This window comes from Perna viridis, chromosome 2 (genome assembly GCF_037379345.1).
Source record: "Perna viridis isolate PV_CMFRI_1.1 ecotype Kerala chromosome 2, ASM3737934v1, whole genome shotgun sequence".
NCBI classification, from domain to species: domain Eukaryota; kingdom Metazoa; phylum Mollusca; class Bivalvia; order Mytilida; family Mytilidae; genus Perna; species Perna viridis.
The window spans coordinates 59,551,294-59,578,985 of record NC_142446.1 but is presented as its reverse complement, the minus strand read 5'-3'; the positions used below and the strand labels follow the sequence as shown (position 1 = coordinate 59,578,985).

Below are 27,692 nucleotides of genomic sequence, written 5' to 3'. Positions count from 1 at the left end.
TTTAAAAAATTCTAGAAACATTGCTGAATTTGCTCATATGATTTAAATGGAGGAGTGAGACTACTCAATTGTAAATGTACATACTAACTAGAATAAATGATTGGTAACATGTGCCTGAGGAGAACAATATAATATTCCTCTAAGGAATTTAAAAAAAAAAACACAATGCACATAAATCCTCATCACATATACTTTTCAAATCCCAAGGTCCAAGTTATCTGCATTCTGCTGAATATAATGTATCACACTTTTACATCAGTCCAAAATTAAATTTATGAGTTCAAGGAAAATGATTACTTTTTCCAGATTGACTTAGGCACATACAGTGGGCACAAGGTGATCCTCCCACCAAAATGTTGTGAGATATATCTAATGAAATTCTAATATTAAGTCATGCAAGCCTATGTTCACATTTTTGCATAATGTTACTTATACAAGTATAAAACTTGCATTGAAAATATACCAGCATCCTATTCATAACTGCATATCACATGGAATTTTATATGGATTGCTTTGTAGGTCAGTAATGAGATAATCAAACGGTGTAGAACTGCTATTAACCTTGAGAAGATATTTGATGGATATGTACAGTCAGGACTTACCACAGTACAGCAGTGTATTGACTGTTGTGAATTCTGGAAGGATCTCTATGATAGGGTAAGTAGTACTCATATTGTTTACAATTTGAAAGTAAAGCTGCATTAAAAAGGTTGTCAAAAGTAAGAAAATGCATGTTTTTTCTGGACAAAATGTTGGATGTATCAATGCGTATTTTAAGTTCATGTTATTGTCGTATGAATTTTAACATATTCCACTCGTGATCTTACACTGATATTGTGGGACAACCGATTGTACAGGTCATCCTATTTGTTGATCATATTGTAATGAGTTTCCATGTTTCTTTGTTAAATGATTCATAATTGTATGCCCATTTGTATTGAATGATTCAATTTTAACTATTCATACTAATACTATTTTTCACTATTCAAACTACATGTATAATATTTTTCGTAGCAGAATTAATCAAGACTGTAAAATTAGGCAAACAAATCTTAAAGATATGAAATTAACAAAGAAAAATGGAATTGATGAAACTGTGACAGATTCTTTACTGTGATGCCATTGTGCACCTCTTATTTTGTATTACCATCTGAATGACTTTTGTGGTTTCCTGGTGCAAAACATGGATTTTTCATGAGTCGACCAAGTGACTCTAATCCGTAACTCCTTTGAAACCGCTAATTGAAATTTGATTGAACTTTCTCAAATTCGATATTACATGATGCCATTGTGCACCTTATTTTTTGTTGTATCATTTGAATGACTTTAGATACAAAACATGGACTTTGTCATTTGGGCATCCAAGAAGGAACCTTTTGGGCAACCGATGAATGAAATTCAAAACATGGACTTTGTCTGGTGGACCATCTTCTAATCTGCAACTCCTCTGAAACCACTGAATGGAATTTGTTGAAACTTTCACTGATTCTTTATAACATAATGCCATTGAGCACCTTCTACTTTGTTTTTCCATCTGAATGACTTGGGTTTCCTGATGCAGAACATGGACTTTTTTATTGGTAGACCAGGGGGTGAAGTCTTCTAATCTGCAACTTGATCCTCTTAAATTTGATGAAACTTGATACATGTTCTAACCTCTCACAAAATTGTCATATGATAGATTTAGAACAGTTCTAGGACAGTTTTGGAGAACAATTTTCATGTCACAAATTCTTTATCACATGATGCCATTGTGTGCATTTTTTTTGTTTTTTCATCTTATGGGGTTTCTTATATGTTTTCTTTGGAGGGGGTGGGGTATCACCAAGTGAGCTTTGCTCACAGTTTTTCTAGTTTTGTCTATGTATCAGTTTGTTTGTTAGCATACTTTTGACATGAACAAACATTAATTAGTGCTAAAAACTGGAAATATCTTAAATTGTTCCTGGTACAACATGTGAAAGAGTGTAAAATTACCCACCAGTTGTTAAAAAAAATGTCCGACAAAGAGAAATATAGCTGCTTGATTAGCAATTCTTAGTGTCTCTTGATGACTGTCAACACTTTATTTTTCCTTGGAAAGCTCTACTTTAGGTGAAAGCTATAAAGTGAATGCAGTTAGACCTAGTTTGTTACTTTTTGTTATTTTTTGCTGCAATAACTCTACAATTGTTTGAAAACCTCAAACATGGAAATGAAAAGTAAATATTCACTGTTTTTTTTGTATGTATGAGTTTGTCAGCATATTTTTGACATATAAAACTATAATAAGTGCTAAAAACTGTGAAACTTCTTAAATTTTTTAAAGTATATGTGAAAATTAAAAAAAAAATCAAAGTATAAATGCACTTAATTAAAATTTAAATAATTATCAAAGAAATTGATGCAGTGCTGGTTCACAAACATTACAGATTATTGAGAGTATCCTTATTCCTCCCTCCCCAAATTTTAGAAATAAACTGTTACAGCTCTTAAATTAATAAGAATAAAGTAATTTAAAGCATCTAGTATAGCTAGCTCTAGAGAATACACTGTAGTATCATTTGAGCCAGCTCTACAAGAACTGTCAGAAGAACTGGCTCTACAAGAACTGTTAATGCCAGCTTTATGAGAACTGTCAGGGCTCTATGAGAACTGTTCTACTAGAACAGTTTTTAAACAAGCTCTATGAGCTGGCTTTGTTGGAACTGTCAGAACAGCTGGTGCTAAACTGTCCTATAACTGTTCTAAATCTATCATAAAACTTTTCTTCTGACAGTTCTATGATACTGTTTTGTGAGAAGTTAGAACAGATCTCATCAGTAATTGCCCCATTGGACTTCGATATTATGATAGTTTTGCCAGGAAGACCTGCTGGTATAACCAGTGTTGCTTAGGACTTTTGTATGACACATTGTATAGAGCTACAAAATCTATGTTTAAATCTATTGACATAAACATTGTTGCTTAGGACTTTTTGCAATTATGAGCTTTTCCATAGTTTTATTCACTAATGTTTGTTCAATCATAAAATAATGAAAGTTAGTTCATTGGATAAAAATGTTTATCAATATTATATATGTTTTGTAGGTCGTAGCTATGATGCATGTACATTCTTTTGAACTATAATGATATATTTTGGTCTTAGTTATTACAACTTGATAAAAAAATGATTCAGTCTTAATTTGTGAGCCTTTTTTCTACATCATAATATCTTCAGTTATCAGACAAGTAATGATAAGTTCTCCATAAAGCTCACTTTTTCTTAATTTATAAATAGTATTTTACTCACAACAGCCCAAGTTTTTTGTTTGATTAATCACTTTTGAGACAAAAATTGTACAGATTATGTATGAAATTAATTGACACTGTACAAGAGTTATAGTTCTTGATTTGGTTGATTTAAGGGGGAGATAGATGTATGATTTAAAAAAAAACCAGATTTGTATAAAAAAAAGTATATATACAATGTCCCATAAAAGTATCATTTGTTCAGTGTGTTTTTCATTGCCTTATATATCCTCTACTATTGGCAGTGTCTGAATTTTATATAGAATTATAGAGTGATACTTAGAGCTGCTTTAGCTGCCATTTTCATAAATTTTTGTTTCTGTTGTAATATGCCTTAATTTTGTATTATTTCTACTAAATTGTACTTTTCCTGTATAATTTCATTTTATATCCACAAATAAAATGCATTAAATACATGAAATAGGTGTCGATACACATATTGTCGACAGAAAGTCGACCTAGGTAAAATTTGTATGCATGTAACTTGTGGTGACCTTAATCCAAGCATGTGCTGTAGGGTTCGATTCTTTAAAAAAAAAATCTGATTTCAAAGTGAAAGTGGTTAATCAATGGCAAGGACGATCCGTTTCTTTGACAGAGAAAAGTTTGAATAATAACTTAAGGATCCTTTTGAAATTTACCAATATTGATATAACATGTCACAAATGTGGTCAGTAATTCTCATTATTTATTGGAAAACTAATCAAGAAATAGATTAAATGAAATGAATTGAAAACAAGACACATGCTTACCTGTGTATCTGTTATTGTTATTTTTAACCAAGGTGTAAGTATTTTTAACCCAGGTGAAAGTATTTTTAACCCAGGTGAATGTCCTGTTGGCAATCTTTGGAAGTAATGGTGAAAAATAATTAGATTAGAGCTATCAATCTCCAGCTTTAATTAAAAAAATGTTGTTTTCACAATATTTTGTAGGTATTATCGACATTTGTTGGTTATTATTACAAACATTTTATTGAATCAGCAAAACAGTGGGGGATCCAGGGCCTCCCCTTTAGAAAATTACAATTTGAAAAAAATTGTTGAAAAGTTGTTCAAGATACCCTCAGAATGCAGGATTTGAGGTATAATATTTTTAAATTTGTGATCCTCACCGGTGATCTTGTGAAGAATTTTGATTGCCCCCCCCCCTCCCCCTCTTACCTAAAACTCTTGATCCGCCACTGCAAAATAAGAAGAATCAAAACTGAACAAATTTGGCAGCTACTTTAAGCAGCTTGAAGATTGTTAAGATTTTGTTTAAAAGTGAAGATTATAATATTTTTAGGTATCCAAACTTCATCATCAGATGTCTTCTGTTCCTTGGGTTCTTGACAAAAGTAATATATTTGCACAGATTGATGCTTTTGTTCAGAGATGTAAAGACCTAAAGGAGGTAAGTGACTGGATATAGAAACATAATAGTATGTGCGAACTCTACCATCTGTATAGACAACTCAACCTTCTAACTTGCTAGTACATTACTGTGTAGGCATATAGCATGCACGGCTAGGATCAACAATAGAATATTGATGAGAGGCGGAATATACATATATCAAATTAATTCTAAACTTTATCCAAACTCTGAAATTTTGCGAGATTGCAAATTTATGATGCAAATTAGGTAGCTCAAACCCTCAGGAGGATTTGAACCCCTTATCTGCACTGACATCTATGACAACATCGCATATATATATATATATATATGCTTTGACATCTATGGCAACACCACCTGCATTAAGTCAAGTGCCCTGTACTGCTCAGCCAGCTAGGCTTTTAAAAATGTAGCTTTGGCTAGACTAGTTATTCCTCCTTGTAGGTTTAATCTAGGGTTGTAACTTGGTACAATCCAGTATGGTAATTCAGGGCAGCTTATGTGGATGTTATCATGTAGGATAGAGGATCAAATTGATGATACATGTCACTTAAAAAAAATGTCAAATACAGTTATCAAAATGTGACAACTCTATTCCCTACATGTAGCCAATTCAAAGTTCTAACATTTTCTAACAATTTTGGAAATTTTCAAACTTTTATAGAACTGTCAAATTTGACAATGTCATTGGTGAAAATAAATTATCTAAAAAAAAAACTGTCTGCATCTTTAAACATACAGCTAATCATGAGAATATGAAGAAAAGGAATTTAGTTCATCTAATTTAAATGTAAGGTTCAATTATTCATATTGTTTGGTTATGTTTAAAATTGTCATACATATCATTTTCTGGTATTTTATCATTTGAGTATATAAAACTGCTTGGCTTTTCTTGTATTTCAAAATTTCATCATACTGTAAAGGCTCTCCTTATGTCTATTGTCTGTCCGTCCATCTGTCCACATTCCTTGTAAGTGCAAATACTCCCAAACTGCTCTGGGGATATTGAACAAAAGTTGGGTGTCATATTTTGATGTGCATGAAGGAATATTATTACTGCTGGAGGAGTCCAAAGGGAGATAATCTATATTAAAGTTTTTGCATGGGATTAATCCTCGTAAGTGCAACTCCTCCTAAACTGTCAAAGGATTTTGATGAAATTTGATAGGAAGATTGGGTATCATATGTAGATGTGCATGAAGGAATATAATTAATGTTAGAGGAGTCCAAAGGGAGATTATCCATTTACATGTTAAAACCTTGTAGGTGCATTTCCTCCTAAACTGCTCAAGGAATTGTGATATTATTTAAAAGAAGGTTAGGTATCATATGTAGATGTGCATGACGGAGTATTATTACTGTTGGATGACTCCAAAGGGAGATAATTCAAATTAAAGGTTTTATATTTAAGTCCATTTGAAGTGGGAAGTATTATCTTTGTGAGCATGCTCACAGTATTTCTTGTTACTATCTACTTTCCCATTTAAATAACTTCTCCACGGTTTCAGCTAAAAAAAAGACCAACAACATTTATTTTTACATAGATTACCCATAATTTTTTTTTAAACGAGAATGCTTTGAATACTATGGAAATGTGAGAAGTGGACATATTATATCAGTGATGAAAAGTGCAAAATGTTCATTGTTATTGGTCAAAACAAAGAGAAAGTGAATCTTTGATTAATCTAAACAATTTGATAGATTGAAACTAGTTATGTGTCTATTTTTAAAAATACCTTTATTTTGGTTCGTCATGCTTTGTAAGAATTATGAACTGTCTGTTTTTTAACGAATATCCACATGAGCAAACCTTGTGGATGCATCTTCATTGAAACTGGTTGGTGATTTGCTTCTATATTTTGTATAATGCATTGTTTAAAGTGTAGATGTGCATCATTTTGTAGGAGTTATTAGACAACGGCAAATATAAAACTCATCATTAAAGTGTAGATGTACATCATTTTGTAGGAGTATTAGACAATGGCAAATGTAAAACTCATCAGTGTCAAGGCACAATTATGATAACAAGACATTTCCATTTATGAAAACAATGCAGGTGGAAATTTCATGTTTCCTAGATTAATTTTAATTGTTATATTTTGTGAAGTATTTTATCAACTGCCATAATTCTGTTGCTATGTGTTGTGTTACTGTAACATGAAAATAAGGATGTATCATTGACTATAGGTGATGAATTGTTTTAATTTGTTCTCAGTGATTTCTTGTTTTTGGTTGATAATGTTATTTTATTTCTCCTTATAGATTTGTGATGCTCATTGATATTTAAAAACAAGTATACTATCTTTAAAAAAAGATAACCGACACAGTATAATTTTGTTCCTTTTACTTCAAAGTTTCTACATGTCTGTCAAGACAGTAACACATATGGCACTTCATTTCAAATTTTCTATATAGTTTTTTCGAACGCCACTAAGTTATCAGTATTTGGCCAATTGGGAAACAGAACTGTGATCAGGTGACTTGTGTTTCCATAGTAGAGCGTCCTTAATGTCAAAGGGTAAAAAGTGAAACTATACCGACCGTGTCGGAAAAATTATGATAGTCAGATATTTCTTTATCAAGGTATGTAGTGCTCAGGTTCACTTTGCCAGGATGGAAGATGGTAATAAAAGTCCAATGCCACAGTTTGCTGGACAAAAAGGACCAGAGATTGCCAAGGGATTACTAGAGGTTGAAAAAACTTTTGACAGGACTTTGAAGAATTTAAGAGCAGTCAGGGAAAAGATTCTAGATGTAAAAATTACCAGTTGGCATGAAGACTTTAACAAGTATACCAACTTCTATATCAGAAAATGAATTATTGTTATTGTACATTTTTTACAGTGATTTTTTTTTCACAGATTCCAATAGATATCTCCATAGAAATTGAAATAAATCAGACACTGAACTTTCATGTTTGGTAACTTTTTGTTAAATCGTTTTGATATGACAAATAAATATGGAGGTGATGTCCATGGAGTTTCAAAAGTGGTTTGATTGAAGATAAAGTTGCTTGAAATCATTGATGACCATGCTACATCATTAGTTCTCAATTTTTCAAATACATTTGTGTAATTGCATGAATGCATATGTCTGCCAAATTATGAGACTGAATTTGATTAATTCCTAGATTGCTAGCTAATTTTCTCATTCAGCCATACCAATATGAACCCCTGCAAAAAATGGAATACTCTGTCAAAAAGAAATTTTTCTAAAGCAAAATTGAAACTAGTGACATTTTAAGATGGATTCATTTTTAGGGCATGTGTTCAATGTTTCAAAATGGAGGTGCACTTTAATATATGGTAGTGGGGTGTAAATTCCAGTTTTTACTTGTTCACATTGAATACTGATCACCATGAAAACACAAAAAAATTCTAATAACTTTATTTAGTGTTTACCTTGTGAGCATACATTCAAGATAATTGTAAATAAACACAGAAGGGTTTTATAATATATATAATATGAATACATATATTTATATGTACTGGTATACCGTTAAGTGAAAAGATAATTTGTAAGTCATGTTTCCTTTAAAATTGTGTTTCCATGGTATTCAAATTAGTTAACAGACACTTTGTGTTGGTAAATGAAAGTAATGATAGTTACATGATCTTTGTCATGGATTAATAATTAAGTACCATTCTGTGTAAGAATCAGGCAATGGGTGGCACATCATAATTTTCAATTTGGTCTTTCTTTGCCTTAAATATATTCAATACATCTATAAAATAACTGAAAAGCTATTTGAATTTATCCTGAACCATTGGTGACATTGATATTTTTTTACTGCTTATATAAGGAAAAACTGCTGGAAAATTTTATCGCCATATTTCCTTAGTGCATTTTAACTAAATTTTACCTAACAATATCTTAAAAAGGCAAATTTTTCAAACACTTTGATGGTTATTTCTGGAGGTTGTCAGGTATAAATACTTGGTTAATGCAATAAAATCTCTGTGTTTTTCCTTCTTGTGCCACACCTTATATACATTTTGCCTATTCTTAGACGGAGAAGAACTTAAATACTAAAAACAATTTAATGATTTGATAATGCAATAACAAAGTATGGTTCAGAGTTTCAAAATTGTTAAGTTTAAAGTAATCACTGTCACTTTCATTTAAATCCTTTCCCATATAGAGTAACCTCTAACAGGCTACCTTTGTAGTAACTTACTCTCGAAGACTAATTGGGTAAAGTGACTGATCAGCCTTCATATCTTAAGAAATTTTAAAGGCTGTTTTGAAGTTTCTTTATCCTGTACATAACTGAGTCTATAGATGAGAGCTTGTGTCCTAGAGCTAGTGATCATTAGTTAATAAAGCCAGTTTAATTGTACAACTATATTTCTCAAGCAGTCAAAATTGAACGAAAATTTCACAAATTACTTTTTTAACAGGTTTCGAGATAGCCTGAAGGATCTTGAAGTGATGATGCAAAATATGATAACATCAGCTTTTGATACAGTGAAAACAGTAGAAGGAGGAGTTGAATTATTGGACATATTTAGTCACCTTTCACCGAGGGAGGTTAGTCAGGATAAATTCACAATCAATAACTGAAATGTCATAAAAAATGTTCAACTTACTCTGCTTCCATGTGTCATAATTGCACAACTTTTTGATGTTGATTGAAATGCCCTACGAAATAATTTATTGGTTTAGATTTCAGCCAACTAGATTAGAGTTGAAAGTTCTTGAAAAGTATGAAAAATCTTTACATATTGCAGGTCCTACAACTCAGTTTTTTTTAATTTAAATCCTACATTTACATTTGTCACTTAATTTGTTAACTGTTTTTAACTTTTCTGAAAAGAACAAAGGAGAAAAAAAATAAGTAAACCAGTTCATAGTTTCTTTCTTTGATTTAATTTGCCATTCTAGCTAAACGGGTACCCATATTTTTTTGAGTAAAGTGATTTTCCTAATGAATAAAGTTATGGGACATTGTGCTTAAAATGCATGTTTTCATTTATTATTATACCCCTGGGAATTTCATGAAATGTCATATGAAGGTTTACCTGACATATAAAGTTATATAAGTAGGATTAATTTTTACCTGACATATGATCATGACTTTATTTTTACCTGACATATGATGTTATATTAGTGGGATTGATATTTACCTGACATGATTTTATATTAGTGGGATTTATGTTTCCCTGACATATGATGTTATATTAGTGGGATTGATATTTACCTGACATATGATGTTATATTAGTGGGATTGATATTTACCTGACTATGATGTTATATTAGTGGGATTGATATTTACCTGACATATGATGTTATATTAGTGGGATTGATATTTACCTGACATGATTTTATATTATTGGGATTTATGTTTCCCTGACATATGATGTTATATTAGTGGGATTGATATTTACCTGACATATGATGTTATATTAGTGGGATTGATATTTACCTGACATATGATGTTATATTAGTTGGATTGATATTTACCTGACATATGATGTTATATTAATGGGATTGATATTTACCTGACATGATTTTATATTATTGGGATTTATGTTTCCCTGACATATGATGTTATATTAGTGGGATTGATATTTACCTGACATATGATGTTATATTAGTGGGATTGATATTTACCTGACATATGATGTTATATTAGTGGGATCTATTTCTTATTGTAGGCAATGAAAAGAACCATTGATAAGAAAACAAAGGATGTCTTTTTGATGTTTAATGCTGAGCTGAATTCTGTCAAACAAGAGCTATCTCAGAAACCAGCATTGCAAATGTATTCCCATCCAAAATATGCAGGGATGGCTTTGTGGGCTAGACATTTGAAAAATAGGATTGTTAGAAATATGACAGTTAGTTCTGTTTGCATTGATACCTACCTCTACAAACACCTAGTTTGAGTTAAAGACTTGGAGAGAATTTTTTGCAAGACTAAAATGTTACACACTTTCGTACTGTGTGAAGACATGGCATGAAGGCATGACATACAAAATGTATTTAAAAACTTCAATAACTTTAGATACACACATGCAAATTTATTTATATATTTGTTTTATCGAAGGTTGAATAGTTAAAATCAGGATATAAAGTTTGAGGATACATAGGAATGATCCAGTCTGTAGTTTATCTGTCCAAAACAATTCCTCCTAATAAGGTTGAAGATTATCATGGAATTTTAGATAATTTATAGTCACTGTGTAGATATTCATAAAAGGACGATATTACTATCAGATGCCTAATAATAGAGAAAAACTTTATTGTTTCACATGTTACAATCTTGTAATATAACTCCTACCTATCCCCCCTAAATGGATTTCCATGAAATTTTATAGGTTGCTTTACATCATTTAAGATGTTTATAAATGAAGAAGATTACTGTCAGATGCATGCAAGGGGAAATAATCAGATATAAGAATTTTACTTGTTTAAATATCATTATTACATCTCCTGAATTGCTCAATTGTTCCACGGATTTTTATGAAGTTAATAAGAAGTTTAGGCATCATTTGTAGATGTTTTTGTAGGGATAATTCTACAATGGAAAATGTTTTACACCTAACAATTTAGTTTGAGTCCATCCAAAGTAGAGGTATTCTTTTTTTGAGCTTGTTCACAGTCTTTATAGTTTCATGTGTGTTGATATTATTTTTGATTTTAGATCCTAACCAAGGCCCATTTCCTACCTTTCACTGGTACTGGAGAGGAAGTAAGAGCAGCCTTCATACAACTCAATCAAGCTCTAGACGATTACATCAGAAAAGCATCACATGAGTGGATGCTCAGTCTGGAAAAGGTATATTCATGTATACTTTTGAATAAGTATGTCTTTTATTATACTCCTGCAAACAATATTCGTGAGTATATTGGAATTGCCCTGTATGTCTGTCCATTTTCCTATCCACATTTCTTGTAAACACAACTCCTCCTTAACAACTCAATGGAAAATTCATGGGAAAATAAGGCAATATGTCTAGATGTGCATGAAGAAATATAACTATTGTTGGAGAACTACAAAGGGAGATAATCAAACTTAAGTGTTTCACATGTTAAAACTTCTCCTAAACTGCTCAAGAGATTTTCATGAGATTGAATAGAAAAGTTAGGCATTATATCTAGATGAACAATTAGGAACATAATTATTTTTATGGCCTGTAAAAGGAGATAATTCAATTTAAAGGTTTTACACTTAACATTGATCTCCATTTGAAGTTCTTTGTGAGCTTTCTTACAGTATTTCTAATACTTTGGTAAAACTTAGATGTATGGTGTTAACTCAGGTGGTTGAAATATTAATCAAAACAACAATTGATGGACATGTTATGTTTCTATACATGTAGCCTGGATATTCTTTGATTAAATATTGAAAAAAATCATTAGGATTGTAAATGCTGACCTACTTAAGGAATTGATGAATGACAAAGGTCATCGGCCACCATTTTTGTTTTTCTTTAACCTGGTTCCACTGTAAAGGTGAAATTCCTGGTCATGTGTACATTTAATGATCCTCTAATGTTAGTGAGGAATGTCTCCTATGTACATAGCTGACCATTTATCAGTTTTGTTAATTAGTTGTAGGTTGAAAATCAGTATTGAAATATAAATCAAATTTTGAATGCATACACAGATTTTTAGGGTGAGCAATAAATCATGATGGCTAACTTATAGAAAGAATAATTTACCACATATAGAAAGTTCAGCTGATTTGAACATGTTAGTAAACATTTCTTGACTTGACCTTGATCACCTATGATCCACACACACAGACCCCTGTTCTATGTTACAAAACATCCAAATTTGTGATTGCATCGGATAAAGGTTACTCTGGAAACAGTTCATTAATTACAAGTTGAAGAAATGCATTTTATATTGTGGTGATGGTGATTACTGATAATCATAGAGTAAGTAGTACTCCAGCTAAGAATCATCCAAAATGTGATTTATGGTTGGATAGCCTACATATTTTTATTTTTGATATTTTGTTTAAAATGTTAAATGAAACAGAATTTAACATTTGGTTTTTCATAAAAACCCTGTTCATAAGAAATATGAATTATATGGAATGTATTTTTGAATTCAACTTAAAGGGAGATAACTCTGTAAATGACACCAAAATACTGTAGAAACCATTGGACTTTCGATGTGCATTATCTTCCAAGAGCAGACAGATTGGAATAAATGATTATACATTTCATCATATAGACCTATAAAGCAATTTAATAACAAAAATAAAAATATGTAGCTTTTTTTGGGGTGTATCACATATTACAGAATTTGCATGATTTTTACAAAGACTGCTACTTACATACACATTGAATTGGTAAAATGAGGAAAATGGTTGGAAATTTTCCTAATTTACAGTAGTATCCTTGTTATATGATGTTTTGTAATTTAAAGGAGCCAATGAAGTTACTAGACATACCACTTATGTGTAGAAGCACTCAGAGACCTCCAATGCTGGATATTAACTTTGACAGGTAAATTATAATTCTATTTTATTATATATATTGAGACTCAAATTTGATAATACACATAAATGTAGCAGTAGCAAGAAAAAGTGACGCACTATTAAAGTTATTGAATTTTTATTAAATATTCAAGTTTTTCTTTTTAAGTCTGTACTTCAAGCTGAAGTCTTCTAATTTTGAAGAACATATGTTCCACCAAACAGGCTGTAATGTTAGACTTAAATTATGTTATCAAAATTGTAAGCTAACTGAAAAACATTTATTACTAATGACTGTTTGATTGCTGGTCACTTGAATTAATTACTTAAGTATATCCATTCAGATCCTGAATGGAAGATTTTTTTATTATACCCCCTAAAAGGTATATAGTGATCATGGTGTCCATTTGTTGTTCCATTTGCAACTTTTCCATAAATGTTTCTCTGCAGCTACTTAATATCACAGCAACTATATATAATTATGCCATATGGTGGAATTCGACTACAGACTTATGCAAAATCAACCTCCTGTTTGACAGGCATTATTTTAATATTTCAACCACATGGTTTTGGGGCTGGGGGATGGGTAGCTTTTATTTCTTGTTATTATTATACTCTCATTCATATTGTAATCACCATGTCCATCTTTCTTCATTTTATCCGTCTATTCCTCATTCATCTGCTTCCTGTTAACTGATCACCTCAGTAATATTTTAGAATGTGTATAATGGAAATTTTCGTTACAGATTTCTCAGCTTCTATTACAGGGAATACTCAGATATTTGGTATATTGCTTTTGCATGATGACTTGAATCGTTGAGGGGGGGGGTATTAGCACGGCTGTGCAACATCTTGTTTTTAATTGCTGGAATATCTATTACTTTTCTAATCTTACTGTAGGAGATTGGACAAAATATTTCAAGAGGTACATTACTGGGAGAGAATAGGATTTGATATTCCACATTACATCAGGATGGCGGCTAGCAGATCTGAAGACCTTAGAAATCTAAAGGAACATGTACTCTTAGTAGTCAGGGACTACAATAGGTAAGCATTTCTAGAAGTATGCAAATGCAAATGTATTGGGAACAAATTGTTTATGACATCATATGCTTAGTCTTGGGTATACCAAAAACAAAAGCCTTAAGAATAAGTTTAAAAAGTAAGGCAGACAATGTTGTCAAAAATAGAAGAAAGGGAGAACTTTCCTATGACAACGTCAATTAACAATCTTTATAGATATATCTCTTAAATAGTTAGCTTTTATTTTACTATACTTGAAAATTTGATAAGATTTTTTTAAATCATTAGTTATCAACAAAACATATTACATTTTCAAAAAAGTAGGGATAATGTAATACTTTTGTCTATTCTTTGTTTACCCTTAACAACTTTGTCAACATTCCCAGGTCAGAAATGACAGGTGGTTGAGGTCATTCGTCAAGTTTGTCAGTATTCAGATACAAGTACAGTAGGTAGTCATCTTTGTCCTAGTATTATGCAAATACTACTGGTTATCTTGCCTGTCCCAATTATCATAAACTAGGTAGTCATTTCTGTTCAGTTAATCAGTATTAAAAGTAGATAGTCATTTCTGTTCAATTAATCAGTATCAACAGTAGGTAGTCATTTCTGTTCAATTAATCAGTATCAACAGTAGATAGTCATTTCTGTTCAATTAATCAGTATCAACAGTAGGTAGTCATTTCTGTTCAATTAATCAGTATCAACAGTAGGTAGTCATTTCTGTTCAATTAATCAGTATCAACAGTAGGTTGTGATTTCTGTTCAATTAGTCGGTGTTATCAGAAGGTAGTCATGTTTATCGATAAGTCAGTTATAACTGTAGGTAATTATTATGTAAAAGTACTTTTCATTCAGCGATGTTTTCTTAATCTGGTTAACCAAAGTATACTAGAGAAAACAAGATGTAAGTAGAGTTTTGTAATAGACTATAAACTTTTTACATTTCTTGCACTGGTACTTTGTTTAAATGATTTTGAAGGTAATCTTATGAGTAACTTTTCAGAAAATAGGCAGTGTTAGGTCTTTGGTTGATATCTACTCATAAGAACTTGTTGATCTATCTGAATGCCTTAAATGACTTATGGGGTCTCCTTTCTGGAGAGTGGAATGTTGGGTATCAACAATTGTTCACAGTTTTTCTAGTTTTAATTTTTGATAGAAAGGGGATTATTTAAAGTAAAATCATTCAAATTGATAGAACATGATTTGATATAAACACCTCATTAGATTGCAATAGAACAGACAGTAATTTACTAAATATGTTTTTTTATGGTGTTTATCTTAAATCTACTGTAAAAAATGTAGTAATCAAATGATAAAGAGTTGAAAGAATATCTAAAAAAATCTAAAGTTATTGCATAACAACACTATATTTTGTATTGACAGCATGTGCATTTGTCATACATAAAGGGACAAGTAATGAGCCTCTTAATCTTCCAAGGGTGAAGAAATAAATTCAAATTTTATAGATGTCCTCTCAATATCAACAAACAAGATAGATTTAAATATTTGTTCTTAGAACTGAAGTTTTTATTTATATAAATGAAATAAGGCTCTCTAAGTAATTAGTTTATTGTTTTATTTTTCTACTATAACTGAAATAAAGTATGTATTTGTCCTTAAAACCATACTGTAATCATATATTGAACCCATTGATTGCTATGGTTCTTGATTAAAAATAAAGATCAACTATGTGTTTAAATAGGTCAAGAATTATGGCTACCATGAATTATTATACATGTACAAAGTTTTGGTGTTTATAAAGGAATCACCCGGTCTATCTATCTATCTGTCCATTTGTCTGTCCACATCTCTTGTAAGTAACTCCTCCTAACCTGCTGAAGTAGTTTTAATGAAATTTTATAGGAAGGGTGGGCATGATTATAGATGTGCATGAAGAAATATAGTTACTGTCAGAGGAGTCAGAAGAAAGATAATCTATCAGACATTTTATAACATCATAAGTGCAACTCCTCCTAAAGTGCTAAAAGTATTTTGGTGAAATTTCATAGGAAGGCTGTGCATTGTATGCTCATGTGTATGAAGGAATATACTTATCGTCCATAGGGAGATAATCAAACTTAAGTATTTGACATTTTAAAACCTTGTAACCCTAAATCCTCTTACACCACTCAAGGGATTTTGATGAAATATAATAGGAAGATTGGACATTGTAAGTACATGCATTTAAAGGAATATAAGTAATGTTGGAAGATTCCGAATGGAGATAATTCAAGTTAATGGTTTTACATTTAACATTTAATTAACCCTCTTTAAAAAGAAGGGGTATTCTTCTCTTTGTGAGCTTACTCACAGTATTTCTAGTTTTTGTCAACTTAAGTTCATTCATTAAAACATATTTTTTTTAATTATGTTGTCCTGTTTCAAAACCAATACATAAAATTATGTGGTCCATTAACATCATTGTGATATAAGGTTTATGCTTTACTATGCTGTTAAACAACTGAAATGTTATAGGGCTGTTAATGTTATTTTTTTCGTTGTTACTTTTTGTCTGGAGACATTTGGTGTCTGCACAATAACTTGTTTTTGGGGTTAGCATTGAGTATTAGTTGAATTCACCAGATAAGTGGAGGATAAACATGTATCCCAAGTTGTTGGGTGTCAGCAGAGATTGAAGTTGAGGGTTTTCAAACACAAGATCTAATTAAATGCTTTGTAGATAAACATTTTTTCTAGAAATATTTTTACATAAGTTGAACTAGACTGAAGTAGAGGCTGACAACTTGATGAAAAACATATTGACTTCAAGTTGATATGAAGCATTGTTCTCCGCAGACCCTTTACAGAGCTATCGAGTTTGAGCACTGTGCTATTGCAGTACTGTGCTGTCTTGCTTAGAGCCTTCCTTTTATGGAATGGAAACTTGAGTAACTGTTCTTTAAGGAATTGGATCAGTTTGGTATAGGCAACTGAAACTCAAATTGATGGGTTTAAATATGACAGTAGGAAGGTTAGCTTATCATAAGGAGGTGATTGAAATATTGCAGCTGGAGTATTTCAGCATGAAAGAGTTTAAAATATCACACAAGGGGGTTGACTTATAATAAGAGGGAAATCAAATATGGCAACATGGGTTTAGGAAGAGTTAAAACATCATAACAGGAGGTAATCTGTCAAATGGGGCATTAAAACATTGCAGCTAGGGGGTTAGGTTATCATAAAGGGGGTTTAAATATAGCAACATTGCGTTAAATTATCATAATGGAAAGTTAAAATATGAGAGCCTGGGTTTAAATAATCATAAGGGGGAGGTTAAAATGTCACAGCAAATTCCATGCTAATTCTTTCAGTCTTGACAAGGCTTCTAAATTACAAAATGTTTTGTACATTACAGTACCTGTATGCCATATATTTTCAGAATCATTGCTGCTCTATCATTAGAGGAGAGGGGACTATTTAGAGAGAGAATCAGATTCCTAGATAAGAAAATCCACCCAGGTTTGTCCAAACTTACTTGGATGTCACGTGGTATATCAGAATACTTTGTAGCAGATTGTAGAAATAATGCCAGCAAAATTCAGCTGACTGTTGATGATTACAAAGGAGCAAATACTGATATAGCAGCTAAATGTGTTAGGATCAGTCAACTACTACTGCTGAAAATTGAACCTAAGAGAGTTTATGAGAAAATGGACTTTGATTCCTCTCAAGTTAGTAATTTATGTATAGTGAAACCTGTCTTAAACCAAAGCCTGATTGAACCAGAACCCTGTTTAAATCTCCTGATTTCTCTCTGTCAACTTCAATGTATTTACACAACACATTGCATATTTTTGAATTCTTGCGAGGGAAGAAAATCCTACTAGGATGCTATACCTTCAAATTCCAAGTTCTAAAACTATTCTTTTTGTTGGCTAAGTCACAGAAAAAAATTATTTTACTAAACATTTATCATTTATGATTCTTTGTTTTAGAGTAGACACAGAGAGAATGTGACAAGAAGACTTACAGACATACATGCAGACATTGTCCGAACCATGAGGAGAACTTATGATATATTTAAACTAGATGGAAGTGAGGTAATATTATACAATTATGGCAGCTCAGTGCAAGCAATATCATGTTTTATGGAGCACTTAAAAATAATGACCTTGGCCATATTGTAAGCCTTGGCTCTGAAAAGGTCAAATATTAATACAGTGAAACCTGTCTAAGAGAGACCTCTTTAGGACTCAGTTTCAATTATGGCAGCTCAGTGCATGCAATATCATGTTTTATGGAGCACTTAAAAATAATGACCTTGGCCATATTGTAAGCCTCGGCTCTGAAAAGGTCAAATACTAATACAGTGAAACCTGTCTAAGACAGACCTCTTTAGGACTCAGTTTCAAACTGATATGAAAGAAGTTCAAAAGAAGTCTGGTAAAGACAAATTTCCAGTTGTTTGGCCAATGTAGGAAGCATCAGAGAAGCTGTTTGTCCATCCATCCATAAAGTCTTGTGGATGCAACTCCTCTGAAACTGCTGGTCAGATTTCTTCCATATTTGCTAGCTTTTTATTGTTACCAAGTGTAGATGTGCATTTTAAACCACCAAATTTAAGACTATTTTTTACATTTCTTGATCTTAGAAGACCCTGTAAAAGCAACTTCTCTGAAATGACTGATTGTTGGATTTTGTTCTATTGCCATATTAATTTCACAATTTTTGTATGGGTTATGGGACTTAAAAACTGTTTTTTACATTTCTAAACCACAGAAGACCTGGTGAACGCAGACCTTGTGCATGCAACTTTTCTGAAACCTCTGGATCATTTTTTTTCTATATTTGGTAGGTTTTGTTGTTAGGATTTGCAGATGTGTCCACTACACCACCAATTTAAAAGAAACAAATTTTGTAGGAATATTGGAACATAAGCAAGTTCAAATCCTATCAATAGCAGCATGGGCATATGGCTACATATGACAATCTTGTTCGGGTTTCCCTGTATAATGCTGTCATTTATAGACTTCAATGGACATAGAAAGTTGGTTTGAATAAATGATAACTAGAACAATAATTGTGGATTATTTGAATAGGTTCAAGCCCATTGGCATCACTACACAGAAAAGATGGATCATATGGTAGAGGAAGCCTTCAGGCTGAATGTAAAATGGTCTCTCCAGGAACTCTGCAATGCTATTAAAGGAGATGGGAAAGCTGCACCAAATCCTCTCTTCAAGGTCAAAGTTGTTCTCAACAATGCCAAGGTCAGTCACATACAAAAAGTCAAAGCTACATATGGTCTTGCTGAAACTTTTATTTCACCTTCATTTACAATGTTATGTTCTTGTGCAGATGTTTTTTTTGGTCAAGCTTGAGTGTGCATATATCATTTAAAAAAGGAGTCTTTTGTTGGCATCTGTCAAATATAACAAAGGTCCAATAGTCTGAACTTCCAATATTCTGCAAGGTCAGTAGTGTACAGCTTTATAATCAGACACTCAAAAGTCTGAAGGTCCAATAGTCTGAAGGTCTAATATTCTGGAAACTCAATAGTTTGAATGATCAATAATCTGAAGGTCTGATAGTCTGAAGGTCTGATAGTCTGAAAGTCCAATAGTCTGAAGGCTCAATAGTCTGAAAGACCCAATACTCTGAAGTGAAGGTCTTATAGTTTGAAGGTCTGATATTCTGAAGGCTCAGTAGTCTGAAAGTTCCAATAGTATAAAGGTTGAATAGTCTAAAGGCTCAATGGCCTAGACATCCAATAGTCTGAAGGCTCAATAGTCTGAACTTCCAATATTCTGAGAGGTCAATAGTCTAAGGCTTTATAGTCTGACACTCAAAAGTCTGAAGGTGCAATAGTCTGAAGGTCTGATATTCTGGAAACTCAATAGTCTGAAGGCTCAATAGTCTGAATGATCAATAATCTGAAGGTCTGATAGTCTGAAGGCTCAATAGTCTGAAAGACCCAATGGTCTGAAGTGAAAGTCCTATAGTTTGAAGGTCTGATATTCTGAAGGCTCAGTAGTCTGAAAGATCCAATAGTCTAAAAGCTCAATGGTCTAAAGGTCCAATAATCTGAAGGCTCAATAGTCTGAACTTCCAATATTCTGAAGGGTCAACAGTCTAAAAAATCAATAGTCTGAAAGGCTCAATACTCTGAAGGTCTGAGAGTCTGAAGGTCTGATATTCTAAGTCCAATTGTTTGAGGATAAAAAATCTGAAGGTCTGATAGTCTGAAGGTTCATTATTCTAAAAGTCCAATAGTTTGAAGTCTCAGTAGTCTGAAAGATCCAATACTCTGAAGGTCTTATAGTTTGAAGGTCTGATATTTTGAAGGCTTAATAGTCTGAAAAGTCCAATAGTATAAAGGATGAATAGTCTAAAGGCTCAATGGTCTAAAGATCCAATAGTCTGAACTTCCAATATTCTGAAGGGTCAACAGTGTGAAAACTCAATAGTCTGACAGGCTCAATACTCTGAAGGTCCAACAGTCTGAAGGTTGGATATTCTTGAGGCTCAATGTAATTCAAGTTCTAGATACCAATAGAATCTTGAATTTTTTTCTCATTTGACCATGAAGAATAAATTCTGGTCAACAGATCAACAAAAACTTACTATTTTAATAAAAAAAACAAATCAGACTTCCTTTACTTACTTAAATCCCTTCCTCTTTGAACTATCAAAATCAGTATTATACTTCTTATTTTATGAATATTTATCTCATAGGTGGAATTTGAACCTTCCCTGAAACAGCTAGCAGAAGTAATCAGTAATCAGTTTGGGCATATCAGCAATGCATTATCATCAATTCAGAGGCTACCAGTGCTTCTGACTCCTAACAAAGCTCATATGGAGGTCAGTATTGTGAAATATTTTGTAGATGTATAGGGTATACAGTTTAAGATGAATGCAATCAATGATAGAAAAGAAATAGGATAAAGGCTGCATGCTACTCACATCCTCAAAATTTTTATTTACAAGCTATTGATTTAAATACTTCTTTTAAAAATGACATCCTGCAAAGGCTTTGAGATCACTGCTGTGGTATAAGGTGATAGGCATATAAATGAATTATGGGGTAATGACCCTTATATTTATGAAATTAGGGGCTAAATAGGGGCTAACTTCGAGCAATTTCAACATGTATAAATTTTAATTATTTTTTAGCAATATCAATGGTCTTCAATCTATATATGTATTTAGATTTTTATTTTGGGCATTTTTATTGAATTGGTCCATAAGGAGTTCCAAAGGATCTGACATGAACTTTGATTTTATGAAAAAAAAATTACTTGGGGTTCTTAGAAATGCAGCATCTTACCTTGTGTTTAGGTATTTTTTTTTTATTCATGCCCCCCCCACCCTTTTAAAGTTATTCCATGTGTTTTTTATTTGCTGAGTCTAATAGTGCATATATGATATTTGGCCATAGTAGGAGGTAAATATTACTTTCAAATTTTAAAGTTCTTTCCTCACTTTCATTCTATGTCTGAAAACCTACACTAATCGCATCCTCAATTCAGAGCTGTATCAAGATTGAATGCTGTACTGCTACTTGCCCAAAATGATTCAGGGTGCTTTTATAAAGCTGCACCCCTCAGAGCATTTATTCATTATTGAAATAATGAACATAGACTTCAAGCAACTGTTCAAAAGAGTTGTACTAATTTCCCAAATTTATCTGTGGATAATTCAACAGTAATGAAATCAATCTCATGATATCTAGCAATTGTCAGATTCTTGCATGGGAGATAAGCACAACTCCTTCTGAACCCTTTATAAAGAAAGGTAAGGCATCATATGTAGATTTGCATGAATGAAAATGATTATTGCTGAATCCCTGTGAGGGTAGATAACCCAGCTAAAGACCTACCAGTATATGTTTTCTTATCTCTAATGTACAACTCCTCCTTAACAGTATGTTGGGTTTTGGTGAAATTTATATGAAGGTTAGTTATCATATATTTATGTGAGTTATGTGCATGTATCCATAGTATCAGTAGACAATAATTGTTGGATCCCAGCAAGTGGAGATAATCATACTTAAAAGTTAAACATGTCTCAAATCCAAGTGACACAGGGATATTCTTCCTTACAATATTTAGTACTTGTAGTTTTGATTAAATATGTAGAATATACATAAGATATATTAATGATTCAGTTGCCTCACTGTACATCTGTTTTCTGCTTAATTTCTGTGTTCTTGTTTAATGATCTGATTTTAGCCAATTTATGAAGTCATTGCAAGGAACGAAGAAACAAGGAAGATTCATGGACAAATAAACAAAGAGATGCAGTCTAACGCTTCTTTAATGGAGAATTATTTGAAGACATGGGACGGATATACAGAAATATGGGAAATCAACAAAGATCTTTTTATACAGAGATACCAGAAACTTAAACCAGAAGTCTCAGCTTTTGATGCTGACATAGCTAGGTAATGAGGTCTTAAGATTTTTCAGAGTCTGACTTAAAAGGGAGATAAGTTCCTTAAAAATACAAGGATATGAGGTTGGCCACTGTTAAAGTGAAATAAAAAAATCTAAGGGACAAAGACAAAGAAAAAATGAACTGAAACAATAAACAAAAACTAAATGAAAACACATTGAAAGCTAACATTAAAATAGCAACTTGACCTAGTGCATTGGAAGGGTAAGCTTTCTCTGTTTTTCTATTAAAATTTGCTGAGTTGCTTATGTCATATTGAGTATAAATGGAAGAGCTAGGGAAGCTCTGACAAATGTGAAAATATCTATCACCAGTGTGGAGATGAAACTTAAGAAGTAATGAGTTTAAGCTTGAGGTAATGTAACTTTGTTTTAAAACTTATCCAACAAGTTTATAGAGGTACACAAAATCCTTGTTATTTTTGCAAACTCTACAATAATTTATTGCAATTATTGACACATATGAAAACTGTATAATATGTACATTTTCTTTACAGTGTTGTCATAAATTTTCCTCAAGTAGAAACAATAGGAATAATAGCTGAAAAAAAGATTGTTCAGTAAAAAAAATGAGATAAAATAATTTCATCAAATGTCAGTCTATTTTATAAACTAAATCTGCTGTAAGAGTGAAGAAATAGTTTGGGAATTTGTAGAGTACAGTTTGTTTTAATTTGAAATTTGATAAATTGTTGAAAAATATGCCCTCCACAGGTTTGTACATTTTTAATTGAAAGTATAAATAAACATAAGGGGTTGTGTTGTTTTAACAATATAAGTTTGTTTCTGATTTTATCTGTATTTTACCTGTTAAGTCTAATAACGAATTCTATGATTAACTATCAAATGAAGGGTATATGCATTTTTAAAAAGAGATTTTTTCTCCTCATCACCATCATTTCTTTATTTCCTCTAGAAACAGACTCACTGTAAGAATAGTACGAAAAGTACATACTGTGTACTAAAGAATTATAAATAATAATGATAGAAAAAAAAATTAAATAAATAAATGATAATAACAAATATGCATTAGATACGCAATATTTTACAGCAGTACTAGGCGGTAAGAAAAAAATATATAGCATCATGTCTTGCTGACAACTTCAATGCAAGCAGTTTATATAGTCTAAACATGTAGACTTGTAGTTCAAAATCATTAAGATCAAAGGTCTTTTCCCAGGAAGAATAAAGTATAGCAACTATGAGTCAAAATACCTAGTTCAACATGCAAATTATCTAGGAAAATGTTCCTTTGCCCAATTGTGAGACGGCACTCACATGACAAAAGCATCATTATCCTAGAAACCAAGTATGAAGTTTGAAGACAGTGGAAGGTCATTTCCATATATCATCAACAGTTATGCTAATGCAGGAAAGAAGTCACCATAAAAATACCAAAAAAATTGGGGTGGGAAATTTCAAAATCAGGGTTTTGTCAGTTTCTGGTATTGAGTTACTTTAACACAAAAATCTTTCATTTCTCAATGAATAAAATTATGTTTCTTCTCTGAAACTGTTGTAGCTATGGATTTAGAATATATCTATACTTAAGTAGCTAAAATTAGGCTAGCAAATATTTTAAAGAGTGATTAAATAAAAAAGAACTTTTTATGAAAATGAAATGTAAAAAGAATTAGTTAGCATGGAAGTCATTTAGTTAATTAAAATACTTATGTGTATTTAGAAAGGGGGCCACACCTACCAGAATATTTTGGAAGACAGGTAAAGAGACGAAATAAGAAAATTTTGTTTGGTAGCATTCTGTACAATTTTCCCAGTAAATACTGTATTAAGATATGCACTTCTTTTTTTCTACAATTTTATACATTACAAATTCAACACAGTGAAAGCAAGTATTGCTTACAAATATACACAGGAACATACATGTATGACACTTATATATTTGGAACAGTGTTTGTTTTTACTACTGATTGATAAATGGGGTTATTAGAAATCAAGCATTTGATATCTTCTTTGTAGTAATTTTCAGAGCAATTTTATAATTTTTTATTTTTTCCAAGAAATGGAAAACAACTACATTATGGTTGTGGTATTTTGCTCAGTATGTTACCTATTAAAATCCAGAGTTTGTTGCTCTGTTTTAGGCTTAAATACTTTTAGGACAATGTTGATATAAGGAGCATTATTATTGACACAATTTATCCGTTAACAAATATTTTATTAGGTATTTACTTTCTTTATAGATATGATGAAGTGGCTAACAATATTGAAGCTCATGAGACAATTGGTATTATACAGTTTATGATGTTGGATTGTGGTCCATTGAAATTTTCAATTCTGAGTCATTGCCAGGAATGGCAGCACAAATTCACTCAGCTGTTAAAGAAAATGGCAATAACAGGCTTATCTGATCTTCATTCATACCTTATTGAAAATGGGGACAGGTAAGTTCATATTTATATACCTTGCTATAAAAACTTTTTTAACACAGGTACAATGAGGTTGACCTAACAGTTAACTCGATTGAAACTACTCATCTTTACTGGTTGCACAGAAGAAAAATGTGCACTATGTGTAAGAATTTATCTGCATATTTTACATTCAACCAATTCTACTTATAGCTCATCTGGACGTAGGCCATGTGAGCTATTGCCATCATTTGGCATCTGTCGTCGTCGTTAACAGTTTCTTTAATCATCTTCTTCTCTGAAACTAATGTATGGATTTGGAGGAAACTTATAATGATAGTTCCTTAGTGTATCCTGCACAAAATGACCGTTTGGATTTATGATCTGTTAAAAACATGGCCAGCGTTACTAAAAATAGAAAATAGGGGTCCAACAGCAGTTTTTTTTTGCATTTATCTCCAAAACTGTTAGGTTAAACCAAACTCTGACATGGGTAAAAGTATTCAGCATGATGAGATGTATCTGTGATGTAATTTTGGTGAAAATCTGTTGACCCATGTTGGAGTTACTGTCTTTTTGGACGTTTTTTGCTGTATTTGATGTTATTACTTTCAAAAATCTTCTCCTCAGACACTACTATACAGAATTCAATGAAAGTTGGTATTACTGTTTTTAGGTTATCCTGAACAAAATGACCATATGGATTTTTGATTGGTGAAAAAACATGGCTGCTGTCACTAAGAATAGAACATAAGGGTCAGATAGCAGTTTTTTGTTTATATCTCCAAAACTGTTAGATTAAACCAAATTCTGACACAGGTAAAAATGTTCACTTTGATGAGATGTATCTGTGATGTAATTATGGTGAAAATCTGTTGACCCATTTTGGAGTTATTGCCCTATTTGGACGTTTTTTGCTGTTTTTGATGTTATTACTTTAAAAAATCTTCTCCTCAGAAACTACTATACAGAATTCATTGAAAGTTGGTATTACTGTTTTTTAAGGTATGATGAACAAAGTGACCATTTGGATTTCTGAATGGTGAAAAAAACATAGTGGCCGTCACTGAAAATAGAACCAATTGCAACAATATTTAATAAAAGTTGGCATAATTTTTTAGGGTTTCCTCCACAAAGTCACTCAGATCATTAAAAATTTTTCATCAGTCAAAAAACATGGCCGTCATTACTAAAAATAGAACCTAGGGTCAAAATACCTTGTTTGCTATTTTTTCCTCAACTATAGAAGAATAATGAAAATGAAAGCTACCCGTAAGATAAAAATGATATTCTGAGTTGACTGGCAGTATTGAAATTATTTTTTAGGCGGTCATTTTCAAAATAACTGCCATTATACGACCATTTTCACCAGATGCTCAGATTCCATCTCTATGAAACTAGGTGTTATAAGATGAATGGTGATGACAAAAGATCATTCTGGGCGACTATTTTCCCATTAATTTTTATACTTGCTTTGATTTCCACAAGAATTTATTTATGTAGTAAACATGGTCTCTTGACATGAATAGTGAAGACGAAAATTTTGAATAGCCACGGTTTAACATCATTTTATGTTCTTTTTCACCAAATGCATACTGGGCTAATGCCGTCTCAGACCAGGTGGAATAACAAATTTTTTCCAGAGATTCAACATTTTACAGTGCCTTAGATACTCATTTGAATATACAGCATTCATCAATATATAGTCTTTTACAGCAATTTTTTGTCAACATGGTAACAAAGTATGGTATTTGGAATCCCTTTTCAGAAAGGACTTAGTTAAAAAAAAGTATTGATTCATGCTTGACAGTTGAATAGCCCTCCATTTTCTTTACATACATCCTTCAAACTTGAATGGTCAATAACAATAAAAGCTTAGATTGGATTGATTTTCACAGGGGCCAATTAGATGGGTAAAGGGAATGAACTTTCCTGAATGTCTAAATCTGGGCACATGGGGTATTATCAATGACTTCACTAAGGTTCTTTAATTTTTTCATTTGAAATGGCCAAGTAGTTCTTGTTGCAGTGAAATTTCTTTGATGGTAAGAATGCTTCATTATCAACAAGTTATCCTTTTATTTATTATACAGCTTCCATAAGATGCCCATTATATACTGCTAAGCACTACTAAACTTTTGTACATATATAAATTCATTGATAGTTTCAAACATTTAACTTCTGATTGTACATTTTGAAAAAGTAAGGTATTTATATAAGTCTTAAAGGTTGGCAATGCTGCCTTGTTTAATTTTACATTGATATATTTAAAAGGTCAAGCATCTAAGCATCTAAGCTACAGAGAAATGTTTTTTTTAGGTAAGCAGATCTATAAGCCTATTAAACAACGGGACAGACATATGGATCAGAAATGTGATGTGGTTTTTTTGGCAGATACAAATGAAACTAATTAATGTTGGTTAACATTGATCAACAACTCTACAATTCAAACCAAAATTCTTTATTTCTAGGATAAGCCAACCACCACAGACCCTTGCTGAGCTGGGAACAAGTCTGAATCTGTGGGACAAGCTACACTCAGAACTTGAACAGACTGAGGCCATGTTTGGTCCATTGAATGAAGAATTTCAGATACTAGAGAAGTATCAAGTTTCTGTAGATGATGAGGTGTGTATTTGTTGCAGTGTTTATGTTATCCTTAATTATAAAAGCTGCTAGAAGTTCTGCTTATATGGCCATTTTGTGTAAAATAGAAAATAGTAGAAATGAAATTTTTAATCCTTACAATATTAGGGTGTTTGTGAAAAATACAGCCAGTACATGTATGAGGCTTAGGGTTGGGGTTAAAATGTGAGGCACGCT

The 27,692-nt window shown here is 31.9% G+C and overlaps 1 protein-coding gene across 3 annotated transcripts in view; it reads left to right on the top strand.

The window, feature by feature from the left end:
* The window catches only part of LOC148626283 (dynein axonemal heavy chain 2-like), a 117,778-nt gene that overhangs the window by 13,294 nt on the left and 76,792 nt on the right, over window positions 1-27,692 (top strand). For all 3 annotated transcript variants that reach the window (XM_088570163.1, XM_088570165.1, XM_088570166.1), the window contains exons 8-22: window positions 520-657; window positions 4,558-4,665; window positions 7,228-7,433; window positions 9,045-9,174; window positions 10,302-10,484; window positions 11,291-11,425; window positions 13,027-13,106; window positions 13,976-14,122; window positions 17,484-17,775; window positions 18,040-18,144; window positions 19,144-19,314; window positions 20,780-20,908; window positions 22,279-22,490; window positions 24,705-24,905; window positions 27,341-27,497. In XM_088570163.1, coding sequence (XP_088426289.1) covers window positions 520-657; window positions 4,558-4,665; window positions 7,228-7,433; window positions 9,045-9,174; window positions 10,302-10,484; window positions 11,291-11,425; window positions 13,027-13,106; window positions 13,976-14,122; window positions 17,484-17,775; window positions 18,040-18,144; window positions 19,144-19,314; window positions 20,780-20,908; window positions 22,279-22,490; window positions 24,705-24,905; window positions 27,341-27,497 — 2,394 coding nt within the window. The remainder of the gene's footprint in view (window positions 1-519; window positions 658-4,557; window positions 4,666-7,227; window positions 7,434-9,044; window positions 9,175-10,301; window positions 10,485-11,290; window positions 11,426-13,026; window positions 13,107-13,975; window positions 14,123-17,483; window positions 17,776-18,039; window positions 18,145-19,143; window positions 19,315-20,779; window positions 20,909-22,278; window positions 22,491-24,704; window positions 24,906-27,340; window positions 27,498-27,692) is intronic.